Raw genomic sequence first — 19,094 nt, 5'->3', positions numbered from 1 at the left:
TCCAAATTCTTTGTGTGGACTCAACAGGACACAATCTCCCCCTTTCCACTTACACCTCATTTTACTGATGCCTGACTCTTAACTGATGGAAGGGGAAAAATACTCCAACTTAGAACCAGAGTAAAATGAGTAAAGTCAGGACGTGCCTGATACTTATCACAAAAGCAATGACAACAAACATCATTAACTGGCCCTTTCTGGTACATGTAAGGTAGACAGTAAAGACCATACAGCCATAGTCACTGTTCTGTTCGTATTCCCCTAAGGACAGGGCTGAAAGGCTTGAGTGACCGGGGACAGCACATACAGTGGGAAAACACAAAGCGAGAGCAGTAGCAAGGGCAGGACAAGAAAAGTTTCTGCCCTGGCCACTTCTCTGAGGAGGATGTCACTCCCGGGCAAAATACGTTAGGTGCCTTCAGTCACTGCTGCCATGGCTGCTGCCTGGGGAGCAGCCAGCAGTGACTCCCAGAAGCTGGAAGCTGCGCAGTGGAGAGCAGACAGTGGGTTCAGAGGCAAGACACAGTCTCAAGGTGAGAAACCAGCACCCCAAAAGGTAACTTGCCTGTGTCTGGCTTCAGCTACCCTGTGTATCCTTCCAGTCTGCTCCTTTGACTAGTATGAGCTGCAACTAATTAGTCTTGGGGACAGACATTTTAGCAGGGCCTGTTGCGACAGGACAGGGGGTAATGGTTTTAAAGGAGGGTAGATTTAGACTAGATATAAGGAAGCAATTTTTTACGCTGAGGGTGGTGAAACACTGGCACAGGTTGCCCAGAGAGGTGGTGGATGCCCCATGCCTGGAAACATTCAAGGTCAGGTTGGATGGGGCTCTGAGCAACCTTGAAGATGTCCCTGCCCACGGCAGGGGGGGTGGACTAGATGACCTTTAGAGGTCCCTTCCAACCAAAACTATCCTATGATTCTATGATTCTATAAAAATTAAACTGCCCTCAGGGTAAAAGCTCAATTTCACTTGAAAGCGGGGCTGTTATATCTTACTGAGAAACACCCGCACCTCTCCAGCAATACTGAGCTTAGCATGGACCCTGCATGCCACCGTTCCCATCACGCACAGACTCAGGAGGGCACCTGATGGAGCCTTTGCCCCATTCCCGTCACCCCTTTCCTGTTTCCCAGCATTATTTATATTCTCAGCACCAAAGCAGAACTTCTGTCAGGGTCTTCAGGCAGTGCTGCACTGCAAACACAAGTGGTGCCAGAGTCAGGAGAGGTGAAGAACAGGGCTAAAGGTGAACTAAACTCTTTGCCCAGGGCTGCAGCCCAAAGTCCAGGCTCCCATCAGCAGTGACATTTGCCAGGCCCTGTACAAGCACAAGCCAGTCTCCAGGCCAGTTTGTAAAAAAGGTGCAGCATGGCCCAGCCTGCAAGTTATGTTGCCCCTCCACAGTCTGGGATATATGGCCTGCCGGTCCCATGGGGCAGTTCCTCTTCTCATGCCAAAAGGGGGCTGAGCCCCTCGTTTCTACCAGCGTTGTGTCTGCCCCGCTCATTACACAGAGGGAGAGATAATAGAGGGACAGAAATAACCCACCACTAACCACATCTGTGGTTGGATGTGTGACCACAGCATGGGGCATGGGAAAATACTCTATCCTCTTCTTTTGTACTTACTACCCAAAAACCTAGCACACTTATAGAGTAATTAATTTAGTTTCATGCAACATAAGACAGGAAAGTTATCACTGCTTCCATTTCACACATGGACAAGCTGAGGTTCACTGTGGGCAATCAGAACAGCCTGAAGCAAAACCAGAGCAACCAAGAACTGAACTGAGGACTCTCAATCTTGTGCCTTAACATTACCTTTCCTTTCTCAGCATGACCTCCTCCCAAGCTGAGATGCTACTTTTCCATATTCAAGGGTATTACTTTCCTCCCTAGAGAGACCTGAAGGCTGAGCTGGCTTCTCTCTTATTTCTCTTTTACTTAAAGAAAAAAAAACACATCCCCAAACACACTCCAAAGGCAGTTTTATTTAATCCCAGTGTAATTCTCATTGCTCTTTCTTAATCCTTTCACCTGTGAGATAATTGCCAGCATTCTGGGAAGAACTCAATACTAATCATAGACTTGCATAAAAAAAGACAAAGAACAAGATAAAACAGACTAAAGGAAATCACAGGGCCTGAATTAACCATGCACATACACATCCATTCTTTTTCTGCTGAACTAGCCTCTTTCACAACAGAAAAAAGGTCCACTAACAGGCCTGGAAGAGAAGGCCATGAAAAGCCATGTCAGTAAATGAAGGCTTTAGTCTTCTCCTGTGTGCATTGTGGAATGAGATGCCACAAAAATCAAAGAACCAAAAAAAGCTACCAATAGTAATACCTAGCTGCCTAATATTCAGCAAAAAATAATGTGTAGGGATATCTTCCCACCTCATTCTGTCCAGAAGACCAGTGTTCATGGCAGATTCCTCCTCCACCACTTTATCTGGGACACTCCTCCCAGATAAGAGTATGTATGTTTCTACTACCCTTCCCTCTGCTTCCCTTCCCATTCATTCCATTTGCCCCTTCTTTCCACTGCTGATGCTGTAGATCCATTCTTCTTTCTCATAACTGAAAAAAACATTTCCACTCCTTGACTATTTAAGTACCCTCTTTCTTTTCCACTTGTCCTTAAAATTCATGCCTTCAAGGAGAAACCCACATTGTCTCTGTGTGCTTATATATACTTTCCCGGCAAACTCCTTACACAGTACACTTAGGGCACCTCTGCATTATGGGTTTTTTCATTCTGTAGATTTTTGTCACAGAGAATGTGTGTTGTTCCCTTTATAAAATATGATTGCTGTTTCTACGATCATGTACATGTTTATCAATAGATAAATACAGTTTTAATCTTCTTAGAGAATTGCTTTAGCAAGTGGAATCTAATTGGGAGAGTCCTTGGTAGAACAAGCAAGTTATTTGGTGGTTTATAAGATAGATTGCACTGGTGCTTACAGAAACAGGAATGGACAAGAGAACTCTGGCATTTATTGCCTGTTCTCCTCCAGCTCCCTCCATCTCTCTGTGCTTCTGCTTATTCAACTGTAAAACAAGGAAAACAAATAATTAACCTTCTTACTGGACGGATGTGAAGCTGAATGATAATGCTTTGTACTCATTGTGTATCGTTTTCAGGACACTCTGTAAGCGTCAATGCAGCAGCCTCCTTGTGCAGTGGTGAAGGGCTTTTGTCCCCACTCCACTGCCGCAGAGGCACAAAGGCCCCGACAATTCGCAGGGAAAGCCAGCTGCGGAGTAAAGAACACACCTCTCACTTCTGAGGCCTCTCCATTAAGCACGACACTATTTAGGAATGTACTCCAAGCATTTATAAGACACTTATCAGGACCGGAGGTTGGTGGGATGTCAACACGCTACACGCGCACTGCTAATGACAAACAGCACACAAAAAAGTATTTTTCAGGAGAATCACAGACAGATAGGGCTGGAAATAGCACAGGGGAGAAAAGCAACCACTCATGAGAGCGGAGGTCATAATTCAGCATCTCTTAAAACAAACTGCTGAGAAATGGCCAACTGGAAATCCCAGCAAATAGAGCTGTAACGAGCTCAAGGCCAGAAAGAAGGTAATCAGTGTCTATCCACTGAGCACATCAATAGGAAAACTTGTAAAGAGGTTTCAAGCTCCCGAATCAGTCAGATGAGAGAAGAGTCAGAGAGAAAGTGATTCCTGAAATAAATTTCTTTTCAGTTATTTTTGGAAAAGGAGACAAAAAGGAGGGAGGTTGGTACATTGGAAAGCCGACAAAAATCATTATTCTCTATAAATTGCTTTGACATTGTATAGGCAGTGACCTTCACAGCACTACCAGTTTAATGGCATTTACTTCAGCAGTAGCTGATTTCACTATTAAACAGGGATGCATAGCACAAGATTACACAACTAAATCACTCTTGTAAATATTTAATATCATTGCCTTTCTTTTTTTCCCTTTTAACAAATCACTATCAAAGGCAGAGCACACAGTAGAAAACACATTTATTTATTCTATCCTGGAAAAAGCTTAGTGCTCATGCATTTTATCTATCTAGTTCTCCAAATGACTTTGACACTTGAAAGCCCTTGTGATCAAAACAGTCTGAAGGAAGGCAATTTTGCAACCATTTAAGAACTGATTTCATGCACTGATCAACATTTACCAAACTTGCCTGATGGAATAGCACAAAGTTTAACCCAGCAGATTGATAGCAAACACCTGAAGGAGAAAATTAGTAAGAAAACTACACTGGTTTAAATAGAAGTACCTTAGGAGACAAAAAGAAAGAAAATCAGACATTATCTCTCCATTCTTCTCTCCCGCCCTCCCCCCAAAGAAAAAGAAAAAAAATCAGTATTTGGGAAGTCAAAGGGAACTGACACTAACAGGAAAAACTCGTACTTTTGGCTGACAATACAATAAGTGCATCCACCACATAATACATTCATTCCATTATGGACATACAGTGCAACACGGCAGGAAATGAAGTGTCCACAGATTTCTCTTAAAATGCATCTGTTTTAAAGATGGAGTCAATAGATAGAACAAATAAAGTACAAGAATGTAGCAAAGAAAAATTGCTAATGATGTCTCTAGTATCATATCTAGTAATATAAAATTAACTGAGAAATTGAAATGCTAAGCCTGGAATTGAGTACCTTAAGTATAGCTAGTCATCTTTAAAGAGAGCCTTACGATCTGTACATTCTGATTTTTCCAACTTTAGGAAAAGCATTTTTCCACAGTCTGGCATAAATGATCTGTCACATTGTAGCAAAAATGATACTCGGTTCAAACCGGAGATGATCAATGCCAGAAAGTGTTCTGTATGACAGTATTCCAGGAGACAAATAACGGAAGTTATGCATCTTTTCAGCAATTTAGCAACACAGGAAAGATAAATCAATGGATATTTAGGAACTGAACAAATTCTGGGGAAAAAAATAATTTGGTAAACTGAGGGATAAAGAACAGATGTAGAGAGCAGCTTGCCCCACATGCCTACAGACTTCATTGAGACTGTCTGCGGAGTAAGACTATCCAAAATAAGTATGCGTAGTTGAAAATGGTCAGATAAATATATTATTTGGATGATGGAGTTGGCCAGTCCGGCAAGGCACTGGTGCCTGAAACGTGTGTGCCCTCCCTCAGAGCTGGGAAATGCAAATGCGCAGTGATGCTAGGTGCTGCCCTGGATTTTATAAAAGCTTGCAACATCTTTAATGCAGAGCTAAGCGAGAGCCTGTAATCCCTGTGCTGCGATGCAGCAATGTGCTCTCCCCTTGCAGGACAAGCCAACAGCTATGCAAGATCCTTTTATCAACATTCACAGGGCTGGAAAATAACTGTTCACAGTTTGATTCCCAACATTACCGGGTGAACCAAGAATTGCTCAGAGAACTGGCAGCTGAATACACATGTAAAAGACAAAGGTTCTTCAGTGATATTTATTCTAGCCAAGTTTTAATATTTCAAGGCTTATAGCAACTAACTCTTTACATAATCAGATGTAGTTGTCTGATCCCAGCTGGTGATCAGCACATTCATCATCAACCTGGTCATTATTAATATACCAGTAATTAGGGGGGATAAAGGTGTGTGCTTTATAATGCTGGCTTAATACAATTCCACCGTACCTAATAAGACCACAGCTCCTTTTAAAATACAATTATTTTAACGTCCAAATTATACATTTTTGTTACCACCACTAACAACTAACAATCACAGAGCCATATGATTTTAGAACAAATGCCAAAATGGTTTTTTAGTCTTCAGTAAAAAGAATTTGGTCAACTAAAAGGAACCGTGTTTTGCTTTAGAAATAATCTTACCCATAAGCAGTTCCCCAATCAAACTGTGATTTGAGAGAAAAGCTTGATTAAAATGCATGCAATTGACAGAATCAAATCGTAAACACTTACCTACATATATTACATACATTCTTCTTGCTCTACTGTAGGATAGAAAGCGATATCTCAGGCACCACGGTGTGGTACTGCTTGGCAAATGCTACTGACTTTTTTAATCGTGACAACTGTGTACACAAATTCTCAAAGTACCAGTTCTGTTTAAAGCCTTTCCCCACAAAGCAGTGCTGGTAAAGGACCATTTCTGTTAAATGCTTTGCAGTCTTTTACTTTAACAAGAGGAGAACTAAGGCCATCACTTAGTGAGAATGATCCAGAATCCCTCAGATTAATGTTGGAACAGTCTCAGAGCCATATTCTTCCCTGCACTATTTCTTTTACATCAGTGCATTTTCTCTGCTTCAATATCAGTTATATCACAATAAAATCCTTGCAGTGCAGTGAAGAATATGGCTCTTAATACCATTACATCAAACCTCTTGGTATATAAATCATACCTAATACGAGATCAACATCTCACAGAAAATCCTGCTAAAACAGAATTTGGGGGAGGGAAATTTCAGTATCCCTGCAGGTACACAACACATTCCCAGGTGCAAACCACCTTTAATTCCTATGGGTTTCACCGGCTGTTTAATGTGTAGGAAACACAGTACCTTAAGCACTGCAACTTGCAGGGTAAGTTGTCTATAACATAAATCTCAAAACAAAAAGGCTTCGAAAACAACTGAATATGCTGCAACCTGTGAGTGCTGGATTCACACCTGATTCCTTGCGCTCTGTAGTGGTATTTTCTATTATCTTCCCTTATTTCATAGCCCACAGTACTGATCTCTATTTGGATGCGTGCACTCAGAACTATCAAGGCTCTTGAAACAAATGTGGAAATGCAAGCCAGCATGAGAAGGAGCTCTAGCTCCATGAAAGAGGTGAGTGTGGCCAAATAAACGAAAGGTGGTGGGTGTCACAGGAATATCAGCAACTGGCAATGGTGCATTGCCAAAATCAGAATCAAAAACCAGAATACTGATGTGGGGGAAATCACACACCATTAGACATGACTTAATAACTGACAGAGTCGATACTGGGTGAGTTATATCAGATGATTTGAGAAAGCATGACCTTCTTCACAGTAATAGTTTTACAACCATTTGTATGGCATGTTATCCACTAATCTCTAGTCAAAATATTTACTATCTGGTAAAGCACTGCAAATAAGGCTGCTGTTTATAAGCCCTTACTCTTAATGCATAAGATCCAGCTTACACAGCACATATTTTCTAAACTGTTCAATACCATAATGTTATCACTTTAGTCCACAAAAGGCCACAATGAACCTTAAAACAGGAAACTCCCTTCTTTCACCGGGTTTCATATTTTTGCAGGGCTGTCTGATGTGTGTGACAGGGGTCTATTTCAGTTCCTGATGGCATTATCACCACTTTGCTGCATTACCATAAAGCCCAGGAAATAAGCTATTACCCACCATCACTCCTCCCAAATGTTATCACAGAGAATCATGCATTCACAAAACAGCATTAACTGTGAGAATTAGAGTCCATTTAAACTGCAGCTGTTCCTTCATTCCTAAATAGGTTCTTAGATCAAAACGACTGGTCTCGTTACCAAATGTCCCTTTCAACTGGAAGAAGAAAAAGATCACTTTAAAAAATTGTATGTTTTACAGATAACACTCCTTCCCTGTATTATGACAACCAGGTAACATTAAAATGAAGAATTTTTCCAAAAATACAGTGGATGTTTTAGCTTTGAGAATTGCGAGTTGAAATTTTGCCTTCAAATCATCTCTGGCAACAGAAATGAACCTGTAATTTTGATTTGCGATTTCTAGTTTATCTCATTTTCAGAATCTCAAGCTTCAATTATTTAAGGGAAAGACGTTCTGTTTATTTTTAACAATAATACTAACTCTGCAGTAAGGGCTTTCTTTTAAATACAAAACCTAAAACCTGGATCTAATATACATGCTCTGTTCCTGTCAGCTCTAAACCCATGCCCTAGAAAAACCCACAACCCTATATTCTGCTATTAACAAAGAAAACATTGCTTATTATGTTCCATTTCCCTCTCTGCTTCTTTGCCTCTTTGTTACTGTCCGTTGGAAGGACTCCAACCTGCAGGGAAAAAACACTCTCACATCTAAACTGAAAAACCTAAATGCCAGGAAAAGGCACAATGCCTCTTTAAGAGTCAACAGTAAATTAACTTGCCCATAAGAGTGCAATAATTAGCAGTTAGTAGCTTATTAAAAGGATGGCAAAGGCCAAGCTGCCATCTGGGATCTCCAGTTTCTTGTGATTGTTATTATGTCAAGATGTGCAACTTGCATTAGCTTTCATGTCACTGTGCTTGCCCTTACTTTACATGTAAATTTTAATGAAAGATACAGCACTTTAAAAATCAGACGTCCATCAAAAGTGCTATTAGTCTGCCTTTTACAAAGCATATGGCCTGTTTTGCTACCTCTGCATCTCTACACACCACTGAATGCCTTAAATGAAGAAAACAGAGGAAGAAAAAAAAGTCTTTCAATGGTATCAATTAAATATTCTCTTTGGGCAGAGTGAAACCTGAGCCTCATTGAAAACAGAAGACTACAATACAGCGTAAGAAGACAATATTTTAGCTCCTGTTTACACACAACATGACTACAACGCCTTTAACTCTCACAGGAATCATTCTTCTTAATAAAAATGAAAGCCAATGAAGAATCAGCTGTTTATTCGCATGTTAGAAAGACACAGTTTTAAAATAAGGCAGAAAGAAAGCATGTAAGAAAAAATAAATTACCTATAATCTACAAAATACTTAACACTTTACTAAATATTTTATGCATGCACATTATTTGTAAACACACATACTCATATGCACAAACAAAAAATAATTTACCAGAAATGTCCTATTTAATGTCTCATTTGTCTGCCTTCATAAAGACATTACGAAGAGGTGTAAAAAGAAGAATGTTTATAAGACATCTATTCCTTTGCGTTAGCTGATATTCAACATTTAAGTGACTTCATTCACCAAAGTTTGGAAAATGTCATCACCTCTGGAATATAAAGAAATAGGATGAATGCTTTGCAGAAATGTCCCTCAGTATCTTATACTCGAAATTCATCAACTATCAATCATCTCTAATTAGACTTATAAGAGTTACATTAAAATATTTGTTTCTTCCCTAAATAAAACATGAAACCAGCAGGAAAAACTCACTTACAAAAAATGATTCCAGAAGAATGACATCTACATTCAAGGGGCCTTGATTCTATCAAAGAGGTTTTACAGATTGGGTATTTGCTAACCATAAAATAAAATGCTTTATTTTTTTAACAGTCATTAAGAGGAAAGTTAAAACTGAAAGTCACCATCCTTATAATAATGCAGGATTGTTTTCCCACCAAAAGGAAAACAAACCCAATACCACACATAGTTTAAAAGTATTAAGGAAATTACTGTAAGTGTAGAAACCAAAAACATACAGTAGTCACATTTACAACCCAAATATTAAGATATTTTACAGGGCAAAGCAGAGCTTAAAAACTACTGCCAAGGCTGGCAAGATGAATGTAGTGTTGTTTTTCCCCTTGTATAATTAGATATTTATAGAGCACAAATGATTTAATTTGTTACTGATGTTTCACTTCAACATTTGCATAAACTCTTGGCCACTCAGATGGACTTATTCACACCGCTCTGAAATCCTAATGGCATTACTGGTGAAGAAGAACTCGAAATTATTTTCCAGATCAGTAAGGTCCAGTCATTTCCTTCTATCCAAGTCCACAAATGCTATTTTGTTGTTTCTGTGCCATTACCTCCTGGTCAATACTATTGAACAATTCAAAGAAATAACAACCTCACACTGCTCACTGAGAGCAATGCTGAACATTACAAGACTTAAAAGACTGACTTGGGCTAAAAGCAGTTAGGACCAAGGGAGATAATCTGATCTTGCAATGCTGAGAATTGCACGGGGAATTTGCCAGTAGCCTTTGGTTTACACAACCTGCATTAAAGAGTCCCACACATGAACTATGTAAGTACTCTTTCATTTCTCTCTGAGAATGGAGAAAAAACCTGCTTCATGTTGAAAATGAGTGTGCAGCTGTGCAGTTTTTCATCCCAAGCACAGCTACTGATGGAGGGAAGGAGCCCAGTGCCTTAGAGGAGAAGCAGCAGTCTGCAGACTGCAAGGGTGCTATGGAGGTGTCCTGTGCGTACCCAGAAACCAGGCACACCTCACTATCATTCTTTATGTCAGAGGGGACGTTTGGGACTTTTCAGTTCTTTGGGTGAATCTTGGCCCACAAAATTCAATGTGAATTTTGCTATTGCCTTCAAGAAGACACAGGACTTCGTTCACCGAAAATAGCAGAGTCCCACCAGGAACACAGCCAATTTCCTCTGGAGGCACGAACCTCAATAGAAGCCAGATCCAAACCAAGAGTGATGATAAAACAAAACCCACTACATATATAAAAGAATGGTGAAAGGTAGCAAAAAGGCAAATTATCATTTCCTTAACAAAGGCTGTCAAGAGAACAAATGATATGGAAGAACGTGACTACACATTAACTCCAGTTCAATAGCAAATTAGAATTGGATATTTATGATCTCCTTTGGTACCATTTACTTGTGGGGGAGTGTTAGGGAAATAAACTCAATATAATTGTTCCTTAATTGTCAATTCCTCTCCAGAAGAGAAGTCGTATTCAGCAATTCATGCCAAACTAAATAAAAGTCCTCCCTGCTCATCATGCATTTACCTCATCTCCGCGACCAGTTCCATACACCTAATAAAAACACAAACAATGCATATATACTCAGTTCAGGTTAAAATGCAAGTGGTACCCAGGTGCTTTTCTGTATCTCGACTGCTCCAGCCACTACCCCAGAACACCTACACTTCATCTTCTTCAGCTTTCCAGGGACTTATTAAAAAAAAAAAAAAAGAATCTCCTGAACTTTTTAAGAAGGATAGAGGCAGAAGAAGCCTATTTACTACAGTAGAAGCAACTAAAGAAAGACTTGTTTCAAATGATGAATGCAAGGTCACAGACTGTTATACATTGTGAAGAGGTTTTATGAAATCAAATACATCATATCCTTTGGATACATACATGGTATGGGACAGAGCAGCTGCCAGTTTTTACTAAAAACTACAAGAATGCCAAAAAATATGAACCTTCCAGGTACAATCACTAAGGCATCTGGTACCACCTTCTCTATGAGCTGAAGGCCATGTGTGGGTTCAAAATTACACTGCTTGAGCCCTCTGAAGGTAATACCATTTTTCATACAGAGCGATGGTTCTCTGATGAAGTCACTTGCTATAACTAGAGATAAAAACTATACATAGCTGGGAAGTGAAACAATATTTTTACTCAATGACACAATAAATTAAGTTTCAGTGCATATGAGTTAATTGTGGACTATATATTATAATCCTCATTCCTACAGGCTCAACTGGGAGTTCTGCTTCGGAAGAGACTTTCAGTTTAGTCCTGCACAGACTGGCCTGCAGCACAAATGCCACCCGAGAAAAGAAGGGAGCAACATGAGCTAACATCACACCATACAAGACTCGCCCTGATCTACACTGACCCTTAAATCACACTAAGCCATACATCAGCTAACTCAATTATTGGCAGCTGTGTTGAGGCACAGTAACATTTTGTATAGTGTGCTTAGAGCTTTAGGTTCTCACATTTTTTACAGTGTATGTGATTATTACGTTCTGATGTTCACCTCTTGCTAAGAAGATAGCTCTGAGTACAGCTTATGTATTATCCTCCACCGCCCAACTTCGGGTAGAATACAAAAGCTATGAAATTAATTATTGGAATATTTTTTCAAGCTCAGAACAGAACCAATAATATTGATTACATGATGCACCCCATCACAGAGAATCCAACAATACAAATTTGATAGAAGCAGGCAGGGCATCAGAAGGAGGAATCATACAAAGAGACAGTGTTTAATACGCCATTGTGCTCCCCAGAATTCAGGTATTACAGGAGGAGTGATCACTGGGCAGAGACTGCTTGTGCCTCAAAGGAAAGTTATTATGAACAAATCCTCTGAGCTCTCATATCCTCCCAAATTCATAGTAGTACAATTAGTCATTTCATCCCCCGATGTCTTATTGGCATGGACACACCCAACATCCTCCAACGTGTTCAAATCATGCTGATCAATAGATCAGATTCTTCAGCAGTGTATTTGTTGAAAAGGAGTAAGCCTTAGCATAATAAAACCTTTTAAACTCTCTATCTTATTGGAAAATAGGACAAAGAAATGGATTTTCCTCGAGCAGTGCTTATAATTTATCAATTAATCTTCACCATTCCCTCCAGTCCAACTGGAAACCCACAGCAAGTTTGCAGCATTTTGCCTTTTTGACAGTTTTGATTAGGGATGGATGACTGCCCTCTGCACGCTAAAGATAGATAGGTGTGAACTGCTGAAGAACAAGCTGGAGCCCCACAGCAGCCTTACATGCCCTGTGCTGTGCTGAGCTGCAAAGGAAATGGACCTCTCTGTTTAGCAGTGCTGATCACTTCTGTTTCCTCTGCAGCTTTTTGCAACTCAATTTCTCTTTGAAAAACACCTTTTCACTAACAGAGAGGATGGGAAGCAGAGCTGGGGGAGAAATGATAGCCCAAAAGACCTCCATCGGTTGAAGGGTACTGGACAAGCCCAGGTCCTGCTTCCACCAATGCCAGTGCCAAAATTCCCAGCAGTGGCATCACTCCAGTGCAAGAGCGTAAGCAGGACCAGCTCACTGGCCTCTGGCTCTGTCTTCAACTGAACTGACTGTCCCTTTGCACCCCAGCATCACCAGCTACAGGGAGCCTGACACTGCACAGCCCATACTTAGTGTGAACAGGGAGAAAATAACATCTGTTAAGACGGGCTCAAAGCATTCATCTTAATAAATATTTCTTCCATAATTCAATACAAAACAAAAGATTGTTAAGACACTTTTAAAAGTAAAGGCATTAAGTTCCAATATGAACCACATTCATAAAAATACAATTTGTCCGTTGACAAACAAACATTTTACAAGCAATGAAGTTTTAAAAAGAATGCAATCTCTACCTTTACTTCTACCTACAGACAGGAAGGAGTGCGTCCAGTTAAGAGGAGGAACAAGAGGGGTGTCCGTCACGGAGGAGGCAAAAGAGAAGAGAAGGAAGAAGCATGAAAAACAGAAAATGATGTCACTGGCCATACTTACAAAAACAAGAAAATAAGCATATTTATGTAGCAGCCAAACCCAACAAAACACAATGTCAAGGGAAAAACGAGAGAGACACCACAACTAAAGCACAAAGCAAGGCTTAAACAACTGACAGTACAACCAGCAACTGCCTGGTTAAGCCCTTTGGCTTTAAGTTTTTTCTACTGAGAAATGCAAACCTCTCTCATGCAATAGCATGCCAGTAATATGCCTCATTCCACTTCAAATTCAAAACAGCAAGGGAAACAACAGAGTAGGACAGGAAAAAAATAAATCTTATGGTAATATATTTGCTAAACATATTTCATCTACCAGAGCTAATGTATTTGTATATAATGTTGACATTGCATATTTACTCACACATATACATTTACATATTTTATATCCATCATATTTTTATAGAGAGTAAATATTTACCAAAAGGGAATATCTGTGAGTTGGTTGGCAAGAAAAGAGAAGCCACTGTTCCCTGATGCGTCATGGATAAATAAGGGTGGCTAAAGTTGCCAGAAGCCAGTAGTTTTCACATTTTTTTGCCAGGCAAGGGAGTATAGAAAGGGCTGATGACAATCATACAGGCCTGAATAGGTCATGCAAGTCTTCATGAGCCAGCTGGGTTGCAACTTGTAATCTAAACGGCCAAGTGCATCTGTTTATATAATACAGTGCTAAATCACAGACTGCTACTAAGATACGTTCAGTGTTACTGAGATTGAAAGTGGCCATGAAAGTTCACTGTCCTGATCACTCCCAACATGCCATCATCCTTCCTCTGTCAATGGCTTGCCATACTCAGCTGCATCCTGAGCAACTAGGACATCTGAAGGGACCTGTCTGCTGGATGCTCCCTCACCAAGCACAACCTCCAAGCCATGAGCCCAGCTGAACAGTAATCCCCACAGTAAGTGGGGATAGAGAAGGAGCTCAACGCTACCCAGAGCTTAGCCAGATGCTCCACATGCCAAATACCATGGTCTTGACATGCACTCATAAAGAGCCCTGTTTTCCTACCTTTCCCACCACATAGGGATGCTAAGCAGTACAGAAACTGAAGAGTGAGCCCCAACTTCACTTCTGATGATTGTTTCCTAAGCTTTCATGACCTCAGAGTAGACATCTGCCTTGAACTACAGAATAAAAACTGATTATGTCCTAAGCCTCTCTACATTTCACTGAGATACATAGAAACTATGTCTCTTTTTTTCAAGTACCTAATTACTCTTGAGCCTTCACAGGCACTACATTTTATCTTATTAACTCTTTGGACTGTCTAACCTCAGATATGTGTTCACTTAATGGCAAAAACACTATTGTGTACACCTAGTCTAGGAAAGCCTCATCAGGCTTTAGCGTCAAAACTCACATTTTCTCCCCATAGACAAAGAGTTGGTCTGATCTTCCTAGTGCACCATGTGCACACTCCTTGCATTAAGTCTTCAACCATTTCACTCCTGCATTCGCAAGACTAGAATGCATCACCAGAGCTGCTAACTCCTCGCTGTGTACCCACGTCAGCAAGACACTGACACTGTCTGAGGAAAACAGAATCATCCCTCTCCTCACCTCGCCTCTCCTCATCAGCTTCTTGCTCCACAGCCCCATAGTGCGAAATGGGACTAATGATCCCATCATGTCACAGCCAATAGATCTGTAACACAATCCAGGCTGAGATATTAAAATGTGAACTCTGATACAGGCCTAGATCCCATTTGTAGCCCAACCTGGGGTTAGCTTTGTTCTTTTTCTAAACCAATTTACTCTATGCATATTTGAATATTTTAAACTGCAGACACAGGACTTACAGGCCATTATATGCAATTTTCCTCAGGATTCATAATGAGTTAGGGTCATGCCATGAGGACTATTAACATATTTTTTATAATAATTGCACTCTTAAAAATAAAGACCAACATTGAGGTCTACATTTACTGGGCAGAAGTGGGAGTCATTACAGCTGGCACCACAAGAAAGAAATGGCAAGATAAAATAGTTGGTGGGATGCATGGAAGGGGGAAGCATACCTCTTTACTGTCCATGGAATCATTTCATGCTCCCTCCTGGGCACCTGAGTCCCAGGCTGACAAGTAGCCATGGCTCATGGGACACAAAGGCAAAAATGCAAATGGCTTGACTGGCACCCAGTAGGCTTAGTTGCTTTAGTCATGCAAAGCCCAGCTCAGAAAAGCAGCAGGGACAAAGCTCTTTCATGATCAGTGACTGAAACAAAGAGAAAGTCAAAGGACTTACCTTGTTCACCCATCATCAGGTGGGAGAGGCCTTTGAAAGAGAGAGAGAGAGAGGAAGTAAGAAAAAAAGAACAAAGCAGAAAAAGAAGCAGCAATATCCATGCACACTGGTTGCAGTCCAATACCTCTCAGGATTGGAGCTCGCATACTTGAACTAGACCAAGTATGGGTGCAGCACACAGGGCACACACATATGCAGGTGCTGCTTTCTACACTGAGCAGGAAAGCATCTGTCACAGGTAGAAAAAACCTGCTGGTAGTTGCAGAACTGTGTTTGACGTTCATCATATCCCTTGGGGAAGTGACTCCAGAGGCACTGCACACCAGTATGGCTAAATGGGCTAGGAAAGCCAAGGTCTGCAATGGGGCTCTGCAGGGAGCATTTGCTCCTCTGGAGAGCTACAGAAATAACTTCTCCTCAGCTCAAGATTTAAAATTCAAGGCTGCAGTGGTCAGTGAAAGGGAGGCCATGATCCCACCAGAGCTGCTTCAGATGAAACATCTGGGCTAAATGCATACACACACACATAAAGCTATCCTCATTCTTGAACATGGTGGCTTCAGCATGTATTTTTAGGAGTTCATCAACACTGCTCACACTTACTAATTAGACACCAGTACACCAGACCTGGCAAGGACTGAAAAAAAAATTACCTGTAACCTATTTTTAATACTACTCCATTTCCTTTCTGGGAAGAACTGGATATTTGACTTCTGAGGACAGTGTGTTACTTTATGGCTCTATAGCTAAAGCTACTCTTTCATTTCATAATTCAAGGTAAAGCCAGAAAGCAGCACAGCCCCCCTCAGCAGTGACAGTCACTGTCAGCTCTGTAGATGGGGCTGTGGTGGTCACTTGGGCTGCTCCAGTCCCTGTCCGATAACTCTTTCTGACATAAACCTTGTTTGTTTCAATTAAAATCCATTTTTAGCTCCAATTTTCAAATATGTTTACTGTTCAACTGTATTCATACATATATCATTTAGATACTATTGTATATATATACATGCCCAATCCATTAAGCATCAGCTGACCCATTAGTTAATTTTGCGACACATGATATCACAGAACTAACATATACAAAAATCGAGTCCTACCCACTCAAGCCATGAGTGACCCCTTTCGTACTTGGTTCCCTGACCTTCTTCCCTTAGTTTGATTCCTTCTCCACATCTGCCTCTCGCAGCACTTAGTATGGCAGGGATTTTGATACACGCATACACACACACACACACACACCCCCCTTAAGTCAGTTTATTAATCAAACAGGGCTGTGACTTTTTTAATTTCACAGAGGTCAAATGAATTTATTAGAATGAGAATTTTGAACAAGCAGCATGCTGAGTTTGAATTTGTTTATTTCTCTGTCTTTTATACTTTTCCTTTGCATCTGCTGGAGAAATCTAAAATCCAGATCATCCTAAGAATATGTTCACTCACAGAGAACTCCAAGCCAGATAAGGGGATTAATAATTGTACAGTCTACGGAATGTAAATATCTTAATGTTCTTGAAGATTATCATGGATTTAGAAAAATAATCAGAAACACAACATAGGTTTAGATTTTTTTAGGTTTTTTAGCTATAAATAAACATAGCAGACTTGATACTGTAGGACATATTTCTGGTCTAAATTACAAGATATAATTTCACTGAATTATTTTGCTCTGCTAGCAGAGTGGGTTGAATTTGTGTCTCCATTTATGGCCACTGACCCCATCATTCTTGATAGGCAAATCTTAGATCTGTCCAAATGAGCACTTGAAAGTCACTGTAAAAGGCACTGTAAAAGATGAGAAGACAAAAGTATAATTTTTAGGACCTACAAAGCACAGAGTCGCTGCAGCAATGATGAAAAAGGAGAAAAGGCAAGAAGGTGGCAGTATGACACCTTCGGCCACCTTCACCTATGCAGCTGAAGGTGGCCGAACAGCGAGTGGACATCAGACCCAGAGCAGACATAGGAGTCCCAAGCCCTCAGCCATTGTACACCGTGGGGAAGGAAAGCCATGGCTAAGAGGCACAGCACCAACAGGTGCAGCTGCTGGGGATGGCGGGGGCCTTGTCCACTCGGGAAGACGGGACACTGACAAAGAGAAACCTACAGATAGGTTTCAAAGCAAGAGCCTGCATTAAACACCCTGAATCACATAATAAGAAGACCCCTTCTCTCTCCACCAGCCACAGAGGAGCTATAAAAATCTCAAAATGTCAGGAATGTCAACACCCGCTTTGTCCTTATCCCTGGAAGACCAATGCTGTGTGCTCTATCTGTCAGGCACATCAGCCAGGTGCAGCCCAGAACCCTTCGCCTGCAGTCCAGGAGTGAGCGCACCCCAAATGTACCCACCATTCTGGCCCCTGGTTTGGCCTTGTTTCAAATGCCTGCGAAAGAAAGTCTCCCTAAGAAATGTTCTGACTCTTTTGCTTCTTGACAAATTTGAAATACAACAGCAGCTGTGGTATTGTATGTACCTCTTGATCTTCTAGTCCCAACTGGACAAAGAAAGTAGGGAGATTAATGAAAAATAATGCCCCCTTCCCCCCCCCCCCCCAAATGCTACTTTTTCTTTTTTAAAACAGGAAGAAAAAAGAGAGTGGACTTGGAGATATAGCAAAATAACAATATTATCTCTTAAGTTGTCCATCAACACAGATCCTTATTTTAACAAAGAGAACACCAACAGAATTCTAGATTCATTATTAGATAGAATAATAATATAAATAATGAAATAATATATCAGCTTTTCTCATCTGAAAATTTTCCTCCCTTGCAATTTAAAGTAGGAGTGAAAATGAGTGTATTTATCTCCAACAAAATGTCATTAACAACCAAAAGCTTCAACCATTGAGATCTAAAATCTGTGACATTTGCAGCATGTGTAACAAAGGCCCCAAATTAGCGATAGTAAAATCAACACAGAAAATGTGAATTGACATCGTCTCACCTTTACATCAGTTTCAAGATATGACAAGACACTAAACCAATTTTCAAATCATAAAAGTTGAAGTCATCTCAAGGTGGCATGGGGCACTTGCTACTGGACTACAATAAACGAATAGGGCATCCAACAAACAAATGCAAGAGGCGTGAGAATTGTTCAGACCTGCAAACTAGACCAGATTTTGCCAGAACAGGGGGGACATCTATCACCATGCTATTTGGGCATCAACCATAAAGGCCAGCAAAGCTTTCAGCAGGGTCAGGATGCTAAATGAACTCATCAGGCCCCAAAGCACGTTATTCACATATACAACCGTTGTTTGTACCAATAGCCATCCCATTCCAGGGGAATCCTGTAAGAAAATCTGAGTTTCCAGGTGAAACATGCTTTCCTTTTAATCTTAATCAAGAAACCCTGATTAAAGCCTCAGGGCTGCAAACCCAACCAGTGGAGAACTGGGAAAAGGTTGACACAAACCTGCACGAGCCACAGTGGTCAAGGGGTTGTGTGCTTTTGCTAAACCAATCTAGTCATTCTTATAATAATCTACTGGCTGGGCACAACTGCTGCCCAATAAAAATGGTGGGTAGCAAGTGCTCTGGAAAAGGTTTAGGAAAACCTCAGAATAAACAGCTTATCTGCCTGCAAAGAAATTTTATGTCTAAGTAAGTCAGGAATCTGGTGACTTGCTATTCCTGAACTTCAAACGTGAGTGACAGTAAGGACAAGTGCATGGCTTCAAAAGAAGGCTCT

The 19,094-nt window shown here is 40.7% G+C and overlaps 1 protein-coding gene across 1 annotated transcript in view; it reads right to left on the bottom strand.

The window, feature by feature from the left end:
* NRXN3 (neurexin 3) overlaps window positions 1-19,094 on the bottom strand; it is a 1,016,594-nt gene that overhangs the window by 957,402 nt on the left and 40,098 nt on the right. Inside the window, exons 3-4 of the mRNA XM_009319413.1 lie at window positions 15,398-15,427; window positions 13,009-13,020 (exon numbers count right to left, since the gene is read on the bottom strand). Of these exons, the coding sequence (XP_009317688.1) occupies window positions 13,009-13,020; window positions 15,398-15,427 (42 nt within the window). The remainder of the gene's footprint in view (window positions 1-13,008; window positions 13,021-15,397; window positions 15,428-19,094) is intronic.

This window comes from Pygoscelis adeliae, unplaced genomic scaffold (genome assembly GCF_000699105.1).
Source record: "Pygoscelis adeliae isolate BGI_AS28 unplaced genomic scaffold, ASM69910v1 Scaffold71, whole genome shotgun sequence".
NCBI classification, from domain to species: domain Eukaryota; kingdom Metazoa; phylum Chordata; class Aves; order Sphenisciformes; family Spheniscidae; genus Pygoscelis; species Pygoscelis adeliae.
Note: the sequence above shows the minus strand (reverse complement) of the source record. Positions and strands in the feature narration are given on the sequence as shown.